The 18657-nt window shown below is 45.1% G+C and overlaps 2 protein-coding genes across 3 annotated transcripts in view; one reads left to right on the top strand and one right to left on the bottom strand.

Annotated features, from left to right (window-relative positions):
• ankrd22 (ankyrin repeat domain 22) overlaps positions 1-11408 on the bottom strand; it is a 38025-nt gene extending 26617 nt beyond the window's left edge. Inside the window, exon 1 of the mRNA XM_078223580.1 lies at positions 10938-11408. Within this exon, the coding sequence (XP_078079706.1) occupies positions 10938-10958 (21 nt within the window). The 5' untranslated portion in view covers positions 10959-11408. The remainder of the gene's footprint in view (positions 1-10937) is intronic.
• Positions 1-18657, top strand: part of lipf (lipase, gastric) — a 911257-nt gene that overhangs the window by 71619 nt on the left and 820981 nt on the right. The gene's annotated exons all lie outside the window — the stretch shown is intronic.

The raw sequence follows: 18657 nt of genomic DNA, 5'->3' as shown, positions 1-18657 counted from the left end.
GGGCAGGGATTTGGGAGGTAAGAACGCTTTCATTCAAAGACTTGAAGAGGGTGTGGAGGTTTGTATGGACAATGGTGTCCTGGATTATGAAAGGAAAATGAATCTCTCTTCCTTTACTTATTGAAAAGAAAATTAAGCTTTCACAAAGTTTGAAATGCTCTCTAACAAAGAACAAAGAAAATTACAGCACAGGAACAGGCCCTTCGGCCCTCCAAGCCTGCACTGACTTACCTTCAACATATCTCGAGAGCAGTTATGGTTTTGTACCCATTTAAGGGTGATCAGTTTGGTGCAGTTAAAACATTCTTGCCTCAAGTGGAAAAAAGTGCCGATTAAGTCTCAATCTGGACCCGGGCACAGAATATAGCCTAACATTTTAACGTGTTACTGAGAGAGTGTGACATCGTCAGAGGTGCCGTCTTTAAGATGAGACATTAAGCTGTTGCGCAGGTAAAAGACTGGAACATGGTGCTTCATTGAAGAGCTGGTACCCTGTCCAAGATCTTCGCTCAACCACGGATAACATATTCACCTCCGACCTCATCCGTGGCTGGGATTCTCCAGTGCCGCTGCAGTGAATGGGGTTTGGGCTGAGCGCCAAATTCTCCGTTCTCGCTGGCAGCAGGGTGGGAACGAATGAGATCAGAGAATCCCGCCCATTATCTAATCTTTCATTAATTCCCACTGCACAAATTGGCTGCTGCATTTGCATACATAATGACTGCACCTGCTCAGTGCTTTGCATCGTCTTGAGGCCATGATAGGGGGCCCAAAAGTTCAGACTCATTAAAGAGAAACAGAAGCAAGTGAGTATAACAACTACTGAGGAAGTGGTTAATGGAGCACTTTGTATTCCTTTCCACAGCAACAAGCATATATATCAGCTGGATCCCTCTACGGAGGGATCTCCCCCAATTATCTCGGGGACCTGGGGTGGAGGGTGCTGCACGCAGCAGTGCCGTGCAACCGAAGGTTTTTCCGGTACACAGGCTCCCGAGATTGCCCTTTCTGTGGCCTCGTGGAGTCCGTGGACCATGTCTGTGTTTTAGGCTGCACACCCTTTTTGGTTTCCTCAAACACCTTTTACTGATGTTTTGTTTGCACTTCAGTCCCACGCTCCTGATCTACGGGCACCTGGTGCGGAGAGGGGTGGGTCGGGATGCCGACCTCCTCGTGAACCTGCTCCTGGGCCTGGCGAGACACGCCATCAATAGGTCCAGGCAGCGGGCGATCGACGGGGCCGTCCATCCCGATTGTCTGCCCCTCTACCGCGGCTACATTCGCGGCCAGGTGTCTCTGGAGAGGGAGCATGCGGTGTCCACGGGCGCGGTTGACGCCTTCCCCGACCGCTGGGCACCGCAGGGGCTGGGGTGTATTATTGACCCCGATAATCACCTTTTGGTTTGACGTTTTAAGTTTCCTTTCGACTTTGTTTTTGGTTCGGGCTGTTCCCCCCTTCCTTTTGAGGAGCTGCCCCTTTTACTTTGTCCCTAAGTTAATTTGAGTTAGTTTATTATGTTGGTACCTGAAAGAGCTACCTTAAAAGAGCTACCTTTAAAGAGCTACCTGATGAGTCTTCCCTAAGTTAATTTGAGTTCGTTTACTTGATTGGTATCAAAAGAAATATCAGCTGGATCTGGTTTGAGGAAATGAACAAGGACAATTGCAGCATGCTGGATTGGGAGAACATCTGGGTGATAGTGATCACAATATAATTAGGTTCAAAACAATTAGCAAAAGGGACAAAGACAAATCAAAAGAAAAAATACCCAACTGGAAGAGAGATAACTTCAGTGATTTGAAAAGGGATCTAGCACACACAACCTGGAAACAAAGATTGGCCAGGATATATCTATTGAGCAATGGAAGGCCTGGGCCATCAAGGAGATGATGCTTCAGGTACACACCATAGATCTTCCCATAATGAGGAAGGATTAGGCATTCAATGATATTGCTCTCTGAATGGCAAAGAAATAGGAAGTGAGAATAAAACAGCAAAAGGAGATTGCTGACAAATGTCAGATACAGAACAGAAAACCAGGTACAAGACAAAGACTGTGGAGGGAATTTGAAAACTGATACAAGGAGGGCTAAGAACGGAGGAGAAAAAACCGTGATGGGCAAAGCAAGAAGAAATCCAAAAATCTTAGAAACATAGAGTAAATGGATAATTAAAGAAATTGTGGGGACAAAAGGGAACAAAACAATTCTCATGGAAGCACAGGGCATAACTCAGATATTGAATGAAATACAGCCTTCACAAAATAAGAGGATGAAATTCATGTTGCAATGGCGGGGGAGGGGGGGGTGGTTGGAGAAGAGAGACAGAATAGGATAACAAGGTAATAAAGAGGTTAGCATCACGCAACATCAAATCACATGTTCCAAATGGAATACATCCTTAATTACTGAGGGCAGCTTGGGTGTAGATACAAGCAGCTCAGACCACAATCTTTCAATCCTCCTTGGATGTGGGCATGCTGCAAGAGGGGTGGAGGATTTCAAATGTTACACCCTTAACAAAAATAGAGATGGGTAAACTTGGTAACTGCAAGCCAAATCAGGCAACCCTCAGTGATGGGAAAACTATTGGAGTCAAGGACAAAATAGTCCTGGAGAAACATGTGTTATTCAGGGATAATTACTATTAATTTGTTAAAGGCAAATTGTTTCTCAGACTAACTGGATTGAATTTCACAGAGAGGCCTGATGAAAATAGTGCAAATGATGGGGGATATTCATATGGACTTTAAAAAAATGATAAACTATGCCATAGCAGAGTTACTCAGGAATTGAAAGCATCTATGGAGAGAGAACAGAGCTAATGTTTCACAAAACCATAGAATCAAAAGCCCTACAGTACAGAAGGATGCCATTCAACCCATCGAGTATGTACCGACTCTCTGACAGAGCGTCTTATCCAGGCCCACCTCTTGCCCTATCCCCATAACCCCACATATTTACCCCTCTAATCTGCCTAACCTACACATTTTGGGACACTAAGGGGCAATTTAGCATAGCCAATCCACCTAATCTGTACATCTTTGGACGGTGGGAGGAAACTGGAGCCCACGGAGGAAACCCACACAGACACGGGGAGAATGTGCAAACTCCACACCGACACTGACCTGAGGCCGGAATTGTACCTCGGTCCGTGGCGTTGAGAGGCTGCAGCGCTAACCACTGTGCTGTCCCTTTCAAGTCTGGATGACTCTTTCATCAGAGCTCATTCTCTCTCCACAGATGCTGAGATTTTCCAGCATTTTCTGCTTTTATTTCAGATTCCAGCAGTCGCAGTAATCTGCTTTTATCTATGGTATTGATGGGACACTTGGGCACACAACAGGCTAAGGGAATGGGAGGCTGAAAGTAGGGATGAATTAATGTTTTTCTGACTGGAGAGAAGTATGTAGAGGGTACCCCAGGGTCTGTATTAGGGCCATTGCTTTTTGTGTTAGAAATACAAATACTCTTGATTTGGATATGTTAAAGGCAAGTTTGAAGTTTGCGATGACATAGTAAGTAGTGAACAGAATAGTAGCAGATATAATAAGGACACAGACAGACTGGTAAAATAGACAAGACACATAGCAGGTGCAGTTGAATGCAGATAAGTGTGAAGTGATGCATTTTGAAAGAAACCAGATGGAGAGACAGTAGAACCCGGAGGTTCTCAGCCAGAGGTCTGCGGCCCTTTACCTTCCTGAGGCTTGCTTAGCATAAAAGCTGCTGCTTAATATCAGTGATCAGACTCAAGAATAAAGAGCTCTTGCTGAACGTTGTCTGGTTTATTCATTTTAACAAAGAGTCCCAGATTGTTACTCCCTCCCAGCCCTGAATTACACAGGGATAGAAAACTGATCCAGAGACAATTTCAGATGGTGGTCTATATGGTGAACAGGGAAAAGCAGATTGAAATATCACTCAGCTTCACCCATTTGTCATTTTTCATCCACACTCCCCGGACATTCTCTCTTCCACCTTCTTCCAATGGGAAAAAGATACAAAAGTCTGAGGTCACGTACCAACCGACTCAAGAACAGCTTCTTCCCTGCTGCAGTCAGACTTTTGAATGGATCTATCTCGCATTAATTTGATCTTTCCCTACACCTAGCTATGACTGTAACACTACATTCTGCACTCTCTCGTTTCCTTCTCTATGAATGGTATGCTTTGGCTGCATAGCATGCAAGAAACAATACTTTTCACTGTATACTAAGACATGTGACAATAATAAATCAAATCGTATTGCGTTTCCCAATCTCACACCTAATACCATCTCTGCTGTAAAATGTGTCCAATAGATCCATAATTATCAATATTAAATATTATGTTCTACTTAGGATGGCTCTACACAAAGGAAGTAGCAGACTAAAGCAAGAATTCAAACTCCTCGGATCCTTCTGGAAAGACACCAGCAGACACTGCGATGTTGGAACAGGATGGTACAGCGGCAACGGGAAAATCAATGGTTCTGATAAATCAGTGCCAAAAAACTAAAATGAGATTCAGATATAGATTCCAAAGTATATCCCTGACAGACAGACTCCATTAACCTTACAGCAGAGAGTTTTAGCGCATGTTACCCAAATAGTTCCAGGGATGAAGGATTTTAGATACGAGATTAGGTCAGGGATGCTGGGGTCATTTTCTTGGAGCAGCATGGTGGCACAGTGGTTAGCGCTGCTGTCTCACAGTGTCAGGGACCCGGGTTCAGCCTTGGGTGACTGTCTGTGTAGAGTTTGCACCTCCCTGTATCTACCCTATCTAGACCTGTTAGAATTTTAAAAGTCTCTTTGAGATCCCCCCCCTCCCCATTCATTTGAACTCCAGCGAAAACAATCCTAACCTAGTCAATCTCTCCTCATACATCAGTCCCGCCATCCCCAGAATCAGTCCGGTAAACCTTTGCTGCACTCCCTCGAGAGCAAGAACATCCTTCCTCAGAAAAGGAGACCAAAACTGCAGACAATACTCTAGGTGTGGCCTCACCAAGGTCCTGTATAATTACAACATATCCCTGCTCCTGTACTTGAAACCTCTCACAATGAAGGCCAACATGCCACTTGCCTTCTTTACCGCCTGCTGCACCTGCATGCTTACTTTCAGTGACTGGTGCACAAGGACACCCAGGTCCCGCTGCACACTCCCCTCTTCCAATTTACAGCCATTCAGGTAGTAATCTGCCTTCTTGTTTTTGCTTCCAAAGTCACAGTTCACCCTCCCACCCAATTTGGTATCATCTGCAAACTTTGAGATGTTACATTTTGTTCCCTCATCCAAATCTTTAATATATATTGTGAATAGCTGGGGTCCCAGCACCGATCCCTGTGGCACCCCACTAGTTACTGCCTGCCAATTTGAAAAGCACCCATTAATTCCTACTCTTTGTTTCCTCTCTGCCAACCAGTTTTCTAACCATCTTAATCCACTTCCTCCAATCCCATGTGCTTTAATCTTACACGATAATCTCTTGTGCGGGACTTTGTCAAACACTTTCTGAAAGTCCAAACATACCACATCCACAAGGTTTCCCCTTGTCAACTCTATTGTTACATATATTTCTGCTTTTTATTGAAGTTAAAAATGGTAAGGGGCTACCTCTATATGGAAACACCCTCTTTGGTTACTTACCTTTTACTACAGCCTGCTGCACCTCTCAGGATAAAGGACACCTGTGCAGCCCTCCAGATTCAAGAGCTTGCTGCTACCCTTAAAACTGCACAGGAAACTGGTCTCCATTTGGGGAAATGGTGGGGGGCACTTTCATAAAAATCCTTGGTCAGCGATTGTTTCCTCCCCAGGGACAGATTCAGGATTCCAAAACCGTCCCCCTTCCTGTTGCCGAAATCCAAATTCAACCCCAAGCCTTCAGCATTTTTGATTCTCGATCTTTAAATGCAGTGCCAATAACCAGACTCGTCTTATCACAGAATTGTTAAAGTGCAGAAGAAGAGCATTTGGCCCATGGTGTTTGCAGTGGCTCTCCCAATGAGCATTAGGACTTAGTGTCATTCTCCTGCCTTTTCTCCATACCCCTGCACATCATCAAATGCAAATCTTTGTCTCGTCACTGGACACAGGTGAGGTCCCAGAGGATTGGAGGATAGCTAATGTGGTCCCGTTATTTAAGAAGGGTAGGAAGGATAACCTGGAAAATTATAGGCTGGTGAGCTTGACGTCCGTGGTAGGGAAGTTGTTGGAGAGGATTCTTAGAGATAGGATGTATGCGCATTTAGAAAGGAATAAACTCATTAACGATAGTCAGCATGGTTTTGTGAGAGGGAGGTCATGCCTCACTAACCTGGTGGAGTTTTTTGAAGAAGTGACTAGAATGGTTGACGAGGGAAGGGCCGTCTATATGGACTTTGGTAAAGCGTTTGACAAAGTCCCTCATGGTAGGTTGGTGCAAAAGGTTGGATCTCATGGGATAAAGGGGGAGGTGGCTAGATGGGTGGAGAACTGGCTTGGTCACAGAAAGAAGTTTAACAACACCAGGTTAAAGTCCAACAGGTTTATTTGGTAGCAAAAGCAAAAGCTTTTGCTACCAAATAAACCTGTTGGACTTTAACCTGGTGTTGTTAAACTTCTTACTGTGTTTACCCCAGTCCAACGCCGGCATCTCCACATCTTGGTCACAGAAGACAGAGGGTGGTAGTGGAAGGGTCTTTTTCCGACTGGATGCCTGTGACTAGTGGTGTTCCGCAGGGCTCTGTATTGGGACCTCTGCTGTTTGTGATTTATATAAACGATCTGGAAGAAGGTGTAACTGGGGTGGTCAGTAAGTTTGCGGACGACACAAAAATGGCTGGACTTGCAGATAGTGAGGAACATTGTCAGAGGCTACAGAAGGATATAGATAGGCTGGAAATTTGGGCAAAGAAATGGCAGGTGGAGTTCAATCCAGATAAATGCGAAGTGATGCATTTTGGTAGAACTAACGTAGGGGGGAGCTATACGATAAATGGCAGAACCATAAAGGGTGTAGATACGCAGAGGGACCTGGGTGTGCAAGTCCACAGATCCTTGAAGGTGATGTCACAAGTGGAGAAGGTAGTGAATAAGGCATATGGCATGCTTGCCTTTATAGGATGGGGCATAGAGTATAAAAGTTGGAGTCTGATGTTGCAGTTGTATAGAATGTTGGTTCGGCCACATTTGGAATACTGCGCCCACTTCTGGTCGCCACACTACCAGAAGGACATGGAGGCTTTAGAGAGAGTGCAGAGGAGGTTTACCAGGATGTTGCCTGGTATGGAAGGGCTTAGTTATGAGGAGAGATTGGGTAAACTGGGGTTGTTCTCACTGGAAAGACGGAGGATGAGGGGTGACCTAATAGAGGTATATAAAATTATGAAAGGCATAGATAGGGTGAACGGTGAGAAGCTTTTTCCCAGGTCGGTGGTGACGTTCACGAGGGGTCATAGGTTCAAGGTGAGGGGGGGGGGGCTTAACACGGATATCAGAAGGACGTATTTTACACAGAGGGTGGTGGGGGCCTGGAATGCGCTGCCAGGCAAGGTGGTGGAGGCGGACACACTGGGAACGTTCAAGACTTATCTAGATAGCCACATGAACGGAGTGGAAATGGAGGGATACAAAAGAATGGTCTAGTTTGGACCAGGGAGCGCATGGGCTTGGAGGGCCGAAGGGCCTGTTCCTGTGCTGTATTGTTCTTTGCCACCTCATCAACCTACCACCACTGTACTTCCAGAGCCGAACCACTCGCTGTGTGAAAGTTTTCCTCACATTGCATTTGCTTCTTTTGCATATCACCTTAAAAATCTATGCCCTCTCGTTCTCAATCCTTTTTGGAGCAGGAAAATGTATGACCAGCAACTACAACGTGGGAAATACATGGCCTCGTGTCATAGAACATAGAACATAGAAAGCCACAGCACAAACAGGCCCTTCGGCCCACAAGTTGCGCCGATCACATCCCCACCTCTAGGCCTATCTATAGCCCTCAATCCCATTAAATCCCATGTACTCATCCAGAAGTCTCTTAAAAGACCCCAACGAGTTTGCCTCCACCACCACCGACGTCAGCCGATTCCACTCACCCACCACCCTCTGAGTGAAAAACTGGGGGTTTAGCAGAGGTACTCTCACTTTGGGATTGATTCTCCTTTCCGATTATTCAAACACAGGTTGTTCTTTTCCCCAAACTTTTCCCTTCTTGAAACCAATTTCCTTTATTTGCTTGAAATCAATCTCATAACTTGGTAAAAGAGTAGATGGAATCGTTCTACTGCCTATCTTGCAATTCATCAAGTAAAGCAGAGACAATAAATATGTTTAATTGTACAACTACTTGTTATAAAGAAAACAATAGTTGTATTTTATTAGAAAGTATCTGTGGAAAACATGGGAAAGGGGTGAGAGGTAGTGGGATCATTACCCACATTCTCCACTTTGATTTTGGGGTGGCACGGTGGTTAGCACTGCTGCCTCACAGCACCCGTCTGTGCTGAGTCTGCATGTTCTCTCCATGTCTGTGTGGGTTTCCTCCAGGTGCTCTGGTTTCCTCCCTCAGTCCAAAGATTTGTGGGTTAGGTGCATTGGCCATGCTAAATTGCCCCTTAATGTCCCAGGGTGCGTCGATTAGAGGGATTAGCGGGGTAAATATGTGGGATTATGGGGAGAGGGCCTGGGTGGGATTGTTGTTGGTGCAGACTCGATGGGCCGAATGGCCTCCTTCTGCACTGTGGGGATTCTATGAAAACAAATAAGAACTCTATATTTGATATAATATAAATGATGCTATTTTGAGAAGGAGTGGATAAAAAAAACAGATGTCTAGAAATCCTTGTAGGTGGCAGGATAAGTCGACAGGACAATTAAGAAAATGGATGTGATACTTGGTTTTGTAAATACAAAAAATGAGTTGTCATGCTAACCCTTCACAAGCACTGTTTAGGCCTCAGTTGGAGTAGTGTGTAGAATTCTGGGCACCGTCCTTTAGCAAGGGTGTCAAGGTGCTGGAGAAGGTTGAACCCAGGTAGGTATCAGGAACGAAAGAGTTCAGTTATGTGGAGAAAGTGAAGACGCTGGGATTGTTTCCTTAGAACAGATGTGAAGGGAAAATCGATTCAATATTCTGAGAAATTTTGTTAGTTTTTCCCTACTTGTCTATATTTTCCCTGGCAAGTGGGTCAATGGCTCACACCTTCTCAAGGGCAATTAGGGATGGGTAATAACTGTTGGCCTAGCCAGTGACACCCACATCCCATGAAAAAGTAAACAAAGGACACGGATTTAAAATAATTGGTAAAAGAACTAAAAGGGAATTTCTTCCCAGAGGGTTATTAGGATTTGGAATAAAGCACCTGGACATTTTGAGGAATTGAATTCCCCGAAAAGTTAATTGGCCTTGTGTTTAAAGAGGACTTGAGTTTAAGGGTAAAACATTAGGGTTAAATTAAACACCACATTCACAGAGGCAGTACAGACAGGATGTTCTGATTGAATCTTACAGCACAGAAGGAGGTTTCTACTGGTTCAAGTTGTTTCGAAAGCACAAAATCTTGTGACAGCCAATGCAGACTTGATGGGTTCAATGGCCTCCTTCTGCACTGTAAAGAGTCTGTGGAACGAAAACTGGAGCACTCAGCAGATCAATCATGTATGGAGGGGACTAGTGTGAAATATTCCTCCACTCTCTCCACACTGATCTGCATGGCGTTTCCAAGAAGTGAGGTTTTCCCATCATGCGCCTAACACCTGCAATTCTGCTTCACAACTGCACACTGAAGTGCCACAGTGGCAGGCACTGCTACATCACAGCGCCAGGGACCTCAGTCCAATTCCGGCCTGGGATAACTGTGTGGAGTTTGCACATTCTCCCCGTGTCTATGTGGGTTTCCTCCAGTTTCCTCCCATAGATCTGCAGGTTGGGTGGATTAGCCTGCTAAATTGCCCCTTAGTGTCCAAAGATATACAAGTTAGGTGGATTAGCCATCGTAAGTGTGCAGAGTTGTGGAGATAGGGCAAGCGGGTGTGCCTGGGTATGCTGGAGAGGTGATGGCCTAATGGTATTATCACTATACTATTAATCCAGAAACTCAGCTAACGTTCTGGGGATCTGGGTTCAAATCATGCCACGGCAGATGGTGGTGGCATCTGAGTTCAATAAAAATATTTAGAATTAAGAATCTACTGATGACCATGAAACCATTGTCGGAAAAACCCATCTGATTCAATAATATGCTTTAGGGAAGAAAATCTGCCATCCTTACCTGGTCTGGCCTACATGGGACTCCAGAGCCACAGCAAAATGGTTGAATCTCAACTGCCCTTTGAAATGGCCCTGCAAGCCACTCAGTTCAAGGGCAACTAGGGATGGGCATTAAATGCTGGCCAGCCAGCGATGCCCATGTACCACAAATGAATTTGAAAAGTGCTCTATCGGAGAGTCCGTGTAGACTTGAGGGGCTGAAAAGCCTCCCTCTACATTGTAGGGATACTCTGGGATAAACCAGTGGTGCAAATGAAAGCCTGACAGAGTTGACAGTGGCAGCAGAAGGGAGTGTATTTTTTGAGACTGACTTTGAATTCCTCATGGACACACCTTACTTTTACAACGCCTTACAAATAACACACAATCTACTGGGCTGGGAACAGACCGGTACATTGATTATTACTTTATCCAGTGGATCTGCAGATCCAAACAGGAAGAGTCCAGAGGGGAAAAATATTTATTTGACCACAATTTGAAATCCAGAACAGCCGAAATGTAACACATTCTCAGATTAATACAGATAACATTTCACATCGACGCCTAAAAGTTTCACCTCATTTGCAAAAGTGTGTGTCACGGGAGCTAAATCGGCTAACACGTTTTCGCCACAGTTCGACTTTCCTGCAGCCATTCCACTGCACACTGAACAATTCACACTCTCTTCCAGCAGTTAATTCAGGTCAATGTCTCTGCTTACCTCGGAGTAGAAGATTCCCATCTGTGCCCTGGACTCTCTGGGCACCAGGCAGCGGTGAACAGATGACAAACTGGCACTTTACCTCTTGGGGCTGCTGCTGCTGCGTTCCCAGAACTGTAAAACCCCCAGCCCTTTGGAGCTTTATCCAACACGACCGCAAAACGTAAATCTGTTTTAAAAACAACTCTTAGATTTCAAAAACCGGTTGCACCGATATCGGAGGTGACTGCATAAATGGGAGTGTCAGCTATTAGTTCCTCCACTGGGCCAGGTTGTATGTAAACTTCGACTGAGTGGAGCAGTGATACTTTTGGAATGCAAGGGAACAAGCTCCTACAGGTTTCAGTCGAGAAGTGCATTTTTTTGGTTCTCTATCAGACTTGACGAGATTCACTTGCTTACAGCTCAGTTATTTTACTGATTTATTGAGAAAAGAGAACACACCATGCCTTAACCGGCGTTGCAGAATTGCTGTGGTGTAGCCCTTCCTGATCATAACTGTTACTCCTGATATTTCACCTCCCCTGTGTTCAAACTCAATTGCCAATAAAGCTTGGCCCAGTGCATTAGCTACATGGGAACGTGTTGAATGCCCCACTGCTGTTTTGCGATTAAACTTGGGGATTGTATCCACTGCACGGTGTGTGCTGATTTACAGCAGGGAACTTTTCCAGACTGCAATGCACTTGTGGTCTGGGATGTGCTGTCGCAGAGTGTCATAAAATCCCGACAGTGCAAGATCACAGAAACAGATTCAATCATCATATTCAAGAGAGAACTGAATAAATGTCTTTATTGGGCAATGGGAAAAAGAGAAGTGGGACTAATTGAATGGATCTGCCAAAGAGCTAGCACCAACACAATGAGCCAAATGGCCTCATTCTGTCCTGTACTGTATCATGTAACATGATTGATGGGGGCGGGGGTGGTATGGGAGTTAAAGGACAGATAAATTGGACAAAAGTGCAACTTGGAATTTTTTTAAAGTTGATTTATTAATAAACTTTTAAATTTTAAATAAATTGGACCAAAGTACAACTTAGAAATAATTATGTTAATCGATTAAGTGTCCATTTTAAGGTCACACATCTTGTCCTTACTTTAAATGTATGCATATTTCGATTACTAATTCCAATCTCCACACATTGTAAACTGCCTATCTAACTATATCAGTCATCTGACTAGTCTTTTGCCAGGGCTGGTGCTACAGTGCCCTCACTGGATGTAATTACCGTGTGACAAGCTTACACAAGTAAATTCCATGAAATGGAAAGAGGAATTTCTAACAGGAAAACATGATGGGAAGTACATGCTGTCATTACATTTTTTAACATATTAAAAGTGTATCGGAAGAAGAAAATCATAAAAAAGTTGTGGGGTGAAAGAATACTTGGCTTCATTATTTTCATTGTTTCATTTACCTACTCTCTATTCATTAAAATAAACATGAATACCAACATATCAGTATAGTTTACATAGTGTTTAACTTTGCTAACTTTAGCTTTAATTTATACATTTTTAACTTAAATTTGCTATTTCAGTCATTGTAACGTGCCAGTTTGTCATCTGTTCACCGCTGCCTGGTGCCCAGAGAGTCCAGGGCACAGATGGGAATCTTCTACTCCGAGGTAAGCAGAGACATTGATAAACTGTTTAAATATAAATAATTTATATTTATTACTGTCACCAGTAGGCTTACACTGCAATGAAGTTACTGTGAAAATCCCCAAGTCGCCACACTCCGGCTCCTGTTCGGGTACACGGAGGGAGAATTTAGCGTGGCCAATCCACCTAACCAGCACCTCTTTCAGACTGTGGGAGGAAACCAGAGCACCCGGAGAAAATCCACGCAGACACGGGGAGAATGTGCAGACTCCACATACACAGTGTGGCAGCGCTCCGAAAGCTAGTGGCTTTTGCTACCAAATAAACCTGTTGGACTTTAACCTGGTGTTGTGAGACTTCTTACTGTGTTTACCCCAGTCCTACGCCAGCATCTCCACATCATGATTTATAGACAGCAGCATTGTGTATTGGGCATGTGTGGACTTTCCTTCTTTTCCTGAGATTGTATGTTCCCAATAGGAATTGGAATGGACCATGGACTTCTGAGCTGCACAGATCTATTGTGACAGGTGGGCTTAATGTCGTTTTGCTGAGAATTCTACATTTAATAGTTCCATGGCTTTCTCAGTAAAATTACAGGCCTGGATTTTGTGGCTAACTGCAGTGGAAGGGCACTCACTGCTGACTTTGAAGAAAGCTGCCTACAAAGGTCTAGCAATCTTTGTGACAGGCGTTTCCCTTTCCCCAGTTTAAACCTGGCACGAAACCAAGGGGATGACTTGGCAGTGATGTCGGCAAGCAGATAGGCAGTCAATCACATTTAAATAGTCACACACAGCAGACCAGGAAGTTAAAAGCACTGGACAGCCCCCATTTTTAATTTTAATTTTCAGATGGTGAAATAAAATATAACTATATTCGAACAGATGCTAAAATAATTCTTTTTTTGTGCTTGTACATAGCACAATTGTAGGGGCAGCATGGTAGCACAGTGGTTAGCACTGCTGCTTCACAGCTCCAGGGACCTGGGTTCGATTCCCGGCTTGGGTCACTGTCTGTGTGGAGTTTGCACATTCTCCTCGTGTCTGCGTGGGTTTCCTCCGGGTGCTCTGGTTTCCTCCCACAGTCCAAAGATGTGTGGGTTAGGTTGATTGGCCATGCTAAAATTGCCCCTTAGTGTCCTGAGATGCGTAGGTTAGAGGGATTAGCGGGTAAATATGTAGGGATAAGGGGGTAGGGCCGGGGTGGGATTGCGGTCGGTGCAGACTCAATGGGCCAAATGGCCTCTTTCTGCACTGGAGGGTTTCTATGATTCTATGATATGATGACAATTTATCAAGTTAGATGTCGGGGGTTATGTTAAAAAGCTAGTTACACCTTGTTTAACAAGTTGTGAATTATTTCCAGGGTTTTTACAGTGAGGTTAGATTGGAAGCTCTTGTCAAGAGCTGACTTCAAGGCGAGAGAGCACCCTGGGAATCTCTACAGCACACCCTGTATCAGGGTGGATTTACAATGAAGCATACCATGGCCAGGGCCTCAAAAGCCAGGGGCCCCCTAATTGCAGGTTCCCTGATACATCTTGCTCACAGCCAATCAAATGCAAATATATATTGCAAACCTGCCCACAATTGAAAATAGGGATTGGGAGTTATCCACTCTGTTGCTACTCTTGGTTCTACACAGGCACTATGGAGATAGTCACGTGTTTAGAATGATATTACCCATACTGCATGTGGCCAAGCATCTCCACAATGAGGAGTGTCGATATGGAATCGGGGAGATCCTGATGGGACCTCAGTGACGATTGGTGCCCAATGTTTGATGGTTTGAATCAGTCAGCGTGCAAGTGTCTGGGATAGGAATTTGAGGTGCACACCTATAAATCCAGCCCACGGAGGCAGGAACCAAGATTGCATCCCTCTCTACCTCATCCCCCTCCTTCACTCCCATCCCATGCTCCACCCCTCCAATCTCCCTCCTTCACCCCCACCCCTCCAGTTCCCCTCCTTCACACCCTCATCTTCCTCCTTCACCACCTATCCTCCATTGCCCCCATTCCCTCACTTCACCCCTCTATTTCCCCACCTTCACATTGCCATCCCCCCTTCACCCACCCAACTCCATCCTTCACACCCCATTCCCTCTCATTCACCCACCTATGCCCACTCCTTCACTCCCCATTAACCCTCCTTCAATTCCTCTCCCCCCATTCCCATTCCCCAATAAGAAAACTCTGATAGTGTGATGCAGTGGTTACTGGCAATGTTCAAGGGGCAACAACCATCACAGTCAGACGTAGAGGGCACCACCAGTTCGCTGGGAGAGCGAAGCACATTATGCAGGTATCTACCTAACCTTAGCACTGAGACAAGGCCAAGCCAATCCACTGGTTTGGTCAGAAAGAACAATGTATTCTGCCTTTTGAATAATGTCCTTTCTTTCTTTGTCATTGCAAGCAGGAGCAAATCGAGACAATGGCCTAAATCATTGAAATTATAGAAACCCTACAGTGCAGAAGGAGGCCATTCAGGCCTGCACCAGCCACAATCCCACCCAGACCCTATTCCTTTAATCCCATATATTTACCCTACTAATACCTTTGACATTAAAGGGCAATTTAGCATGGCCAATCCACCTAACCCGCACATCTTTGGACTGTGGGAGGAAAGCAGAGCACCCGGAGGAAACCCACGCAGACACGGGGAGGAAGTGCAAACTCCACACAGACAGTGACCCAAGCCGGGAATCGAACCTGGGTCCCTGGCGCTGTGAGGCAGCAGTGCTAACCACTGTGCCACCGTGCCACCTCTATTATAAAATCTCAGCACCAGGGCTGCGACCTCTTTAGGCTTCCCAACCTGAAACTATTTTACACGGATCACATTAAGCCAAATTCTCTAAGAGTATAAAGGTTTCTTTAAACCCAGAAGTTTTGTCAATGACTTCATTTATCCTATTTGAAGCATAACCAAAATACCTAAAGATAGCTATGTATCTTATGAAATGCTGGTAATTGGTCAAAAATTAAGTTCTGTTACCTTATTCAATTGGTATGGCAGGCTAAAGAGAGTTGAGGATGCAGACAAGAATTCCTTTCTTACTCAACATATTAGGAAGTAACAGGCTTAGTAGCCTATTACTGAGCCTATGTTATCTAATTTCCATGAGGGAACTGCAGAAATTCACAAAGGAAGCTACTTGTGTTCAGGACCAGTTCAGAAACTCCAAGGTATATTGTGAAGTTAGCCTGGACCCCAACTATTTTTGATTTTGGCATTAGTGTGAGGATAAAGTCTTTCACTCCAGGTGTGAGTCTATTGACTCATCAGGAAGCTTTTATCAAAACAAACTTTATTTAACAATACAGTTTATAACAAAAAGAATTAGCATAAATTTTACCAATTGAAATACATAAACACGACAAGATACAATTCTTAACTGCTAGCTTATCTCTATTAAGTTCCAATTTAAGCAATATTCCTCATAGACATAAACCTCTCTTTAAAATCAATTAACAAACAACAGGCTTACATGCTGGTATGCAAACCGCTAGTCCTCCAGAACACCTCTGGAGAGAAATACCCTATTTTGTAGCAGGTCCCACACTACGATCTCCTGAGAGAGAGAAAATAACTTCTGCTCTTTGCAGATACAAGTAGAAACTGCCTGCTTCTCTGTAAGTCTTGCTCCTCCCATTAGCACATGACTAACTCTCATCAATCAACCTATTCGATCCCTACTCTGAGACCCAGGGGACAACCCAAAAAATAACAAAACTGCATCAACCCAGGTTAAAACAAACACCTCAATAACTAGGAGCAATTATTCTTCTGCATTCTCAGCAAGTGGGCTGCCCATAGCAGACAAAGCAGCACCGTTGAAACAGAGTTAAATCTTATCTTATCCTTTACAAGAAACATGACACAAATACATTCCTTAAAGGCACCCAATCATCACATTTGGCAGAGAGAGTGTGTGTGAGGGATGGGGGAGAGAGAGAGAGTGTGTGTGAGGGATGGGGGAGAGAGAGAGAGTGTGTGCGAGGGGTAGTGGGGAGAGAGAGTCTGTGTAGGGGGTGGGGGAAAGAGAGAGCGTGTGTGTGAGGGGTGGGGGGAGAAAGAGAGTGTGTGCGAGGAGTAGGGGGAAGAGAGAATGTGTGCAAAGGGTGGAGGAAGAGAGGGTGCGGGGGGTGAGGGGCAGAGTGGGTGTGAGGAGTGGGGGTAAGAGAGGGTGCGAGGGATGGGGGTAAGAGGGTGCAAGGGGTGGAGGGGCAGAGTGGGTGCGAAGAGTGGGGGGAAGAGAGAGTGTGTGTGAGGGGTGGGGGGAACAGAGAGTGTGTGTGAGGGGTGGGGGAAGAGAGTGTGTGTATGGGGTGGATTTGGGCCTTCAGATCCTAGGGTTGGGGGGTGTAGTTGGGTGTGGAGGGTGTGAGGGGGGTGGGCTGAAAATGAAACTGTGTTCCATCACCTGCCAATCCTCCTCTGCCCCATATGGAGAAACAGGGACGCACTGACAGTAAACTTTCTGTGTCCACATTATGCTGCGCATTCACAAACTCTCAACATTGCTGCTAATAGCAAAGCCTTTACATTTATGGCTGAGACTGCACTATCATCTATGGAATCTCTTGCTGCACGCAAATGAGAGTTCTGTCATTCAAAAATATGCAAACAATTGAAACAGGGCCCAGGTGTTATTTCTTGATAACTGTAGAAAATGCGTCCTGAACGTTGGATTGCGGTGTAAATGGGCTCGTCTGTTGAGTTGCTTCCTGGTTGTTAAGAGGAAGGGAGGAATTTTCCACAGAGACTTTCAATTTCAGTGCTGCAGCGACACTAACCAGCAGAACAGGAGCCGCTGCCGTGCCCTCCACATTTCTGCCCTCTGTTTATTTGAATAATTGCTCATAGCTTCCAGCACAGGCTGCGGGGGAAAGTGATACACTGGGCAATGAATTCCAAACTTAAAGGGGCCGGTTCCCAGTGAGATAATGCTCACTATGAAGAAAGATATGAAGTGGACTTTAGGTCAAGTGGGATCACTCCTGTAGAGTAAAGGGTTAAAATCAGAAGCATACACGATGTAGTAACAATGTCAGATCCCAGGGAAAAGAAGAAGGACAGATCTGGAAGGAGCAGAAACTCCATCTTGAGGTCCAAATGTATGAATACTTGCTGTAAATAAAGACTAAACAGGTAAAAGTCACCATAGTGCCAGATGCCTGCTCTCCCCTTTGAGGGGGAGAGGTGACTGGTGGTGATTTAACCTGAGGGTCACCACACCTCAGGCAACGGTTGATTGGCCATGCTAAATTGACCCTAGTGTCAGGGGATTAGCAGGGTAAATATGTGGGGTTCTGGGAATAGGGCCTGGGTGGGACTGTGGTAGGTGTAGACTCAAAAAACAAAGAAAACAAAGAGCAATGAACAAAGAAATTACAGCACAGGAACAGGCCCTTCGGCCCTCCAAGCCTGCACCGACCATGCTGTCTGACTGAACTAAAACCCCCTACCCTTCCGGGGACTATATCCCTCCATTCCCACCCTGTTCATGTATTTGTCCAGACGCCCCTTAAAAGTCACTATCGTATCTGCTTCCACCACCTCCCCTGGCAGTGAGTTCCAGGCACCCACCACCCTCTGTGTAAAAAACATGCCTCGTACATCACCTTTAAACTTTGCCCCTTGCACATTAAACTTATGCCCACTAGTAATTGACTCTTCCACCCTGGACAAATCTTCTGACTATCCACTCTGTCCATGCCCCTCATAATCTTGTAGACTTCTATCAGGTTGCCCCTCAACCTCAACGTTCCAGTGAGAACAAACCAAGTTTCTCCAACCTCTCCTCATAGCTAATGCCCTCCATACCAGGCAACATCCTGGTAAATCTTTTTTGTACCCTCTCTAAAGCTTTGTAAGAATCATGGAATCATAGAATCCCTACAGTATAGAAGGAGTCCATTCAGCCCATCGTGTCTGTACCAATCACAATCCTACCCAGGCCTTATTCCCATAACCTCACACATTTACCTTGCTAATCCCCCTGACGCTAGGGTCAATTTAGCATGGCCAATCAACCTAACCCGCACACCTTTGGACTGTGGGAGGAAATCGGAACACCTGGAGGAAACCCACATAGACACAGGGAG

Source organism: Mustelus asterias, chromosome 11 (genome assembly GCF_964213995.1).
Source record: "Mustelus asterias chromosome 11, sMusAst1.hap1.1, whole genome shotgun sequence".
NCBI classification, from domain to species: Eukaryota; Metazoa; Chordata; class Chondrichthyes; order Carcharhiniformes; family Triakidae; genus Mustelus; species Mustelus asterias.
Note: the sequence above shows the minus strand (reverse complement) of the source record. Positions and strands in the feature narration are given on the sequence as shown.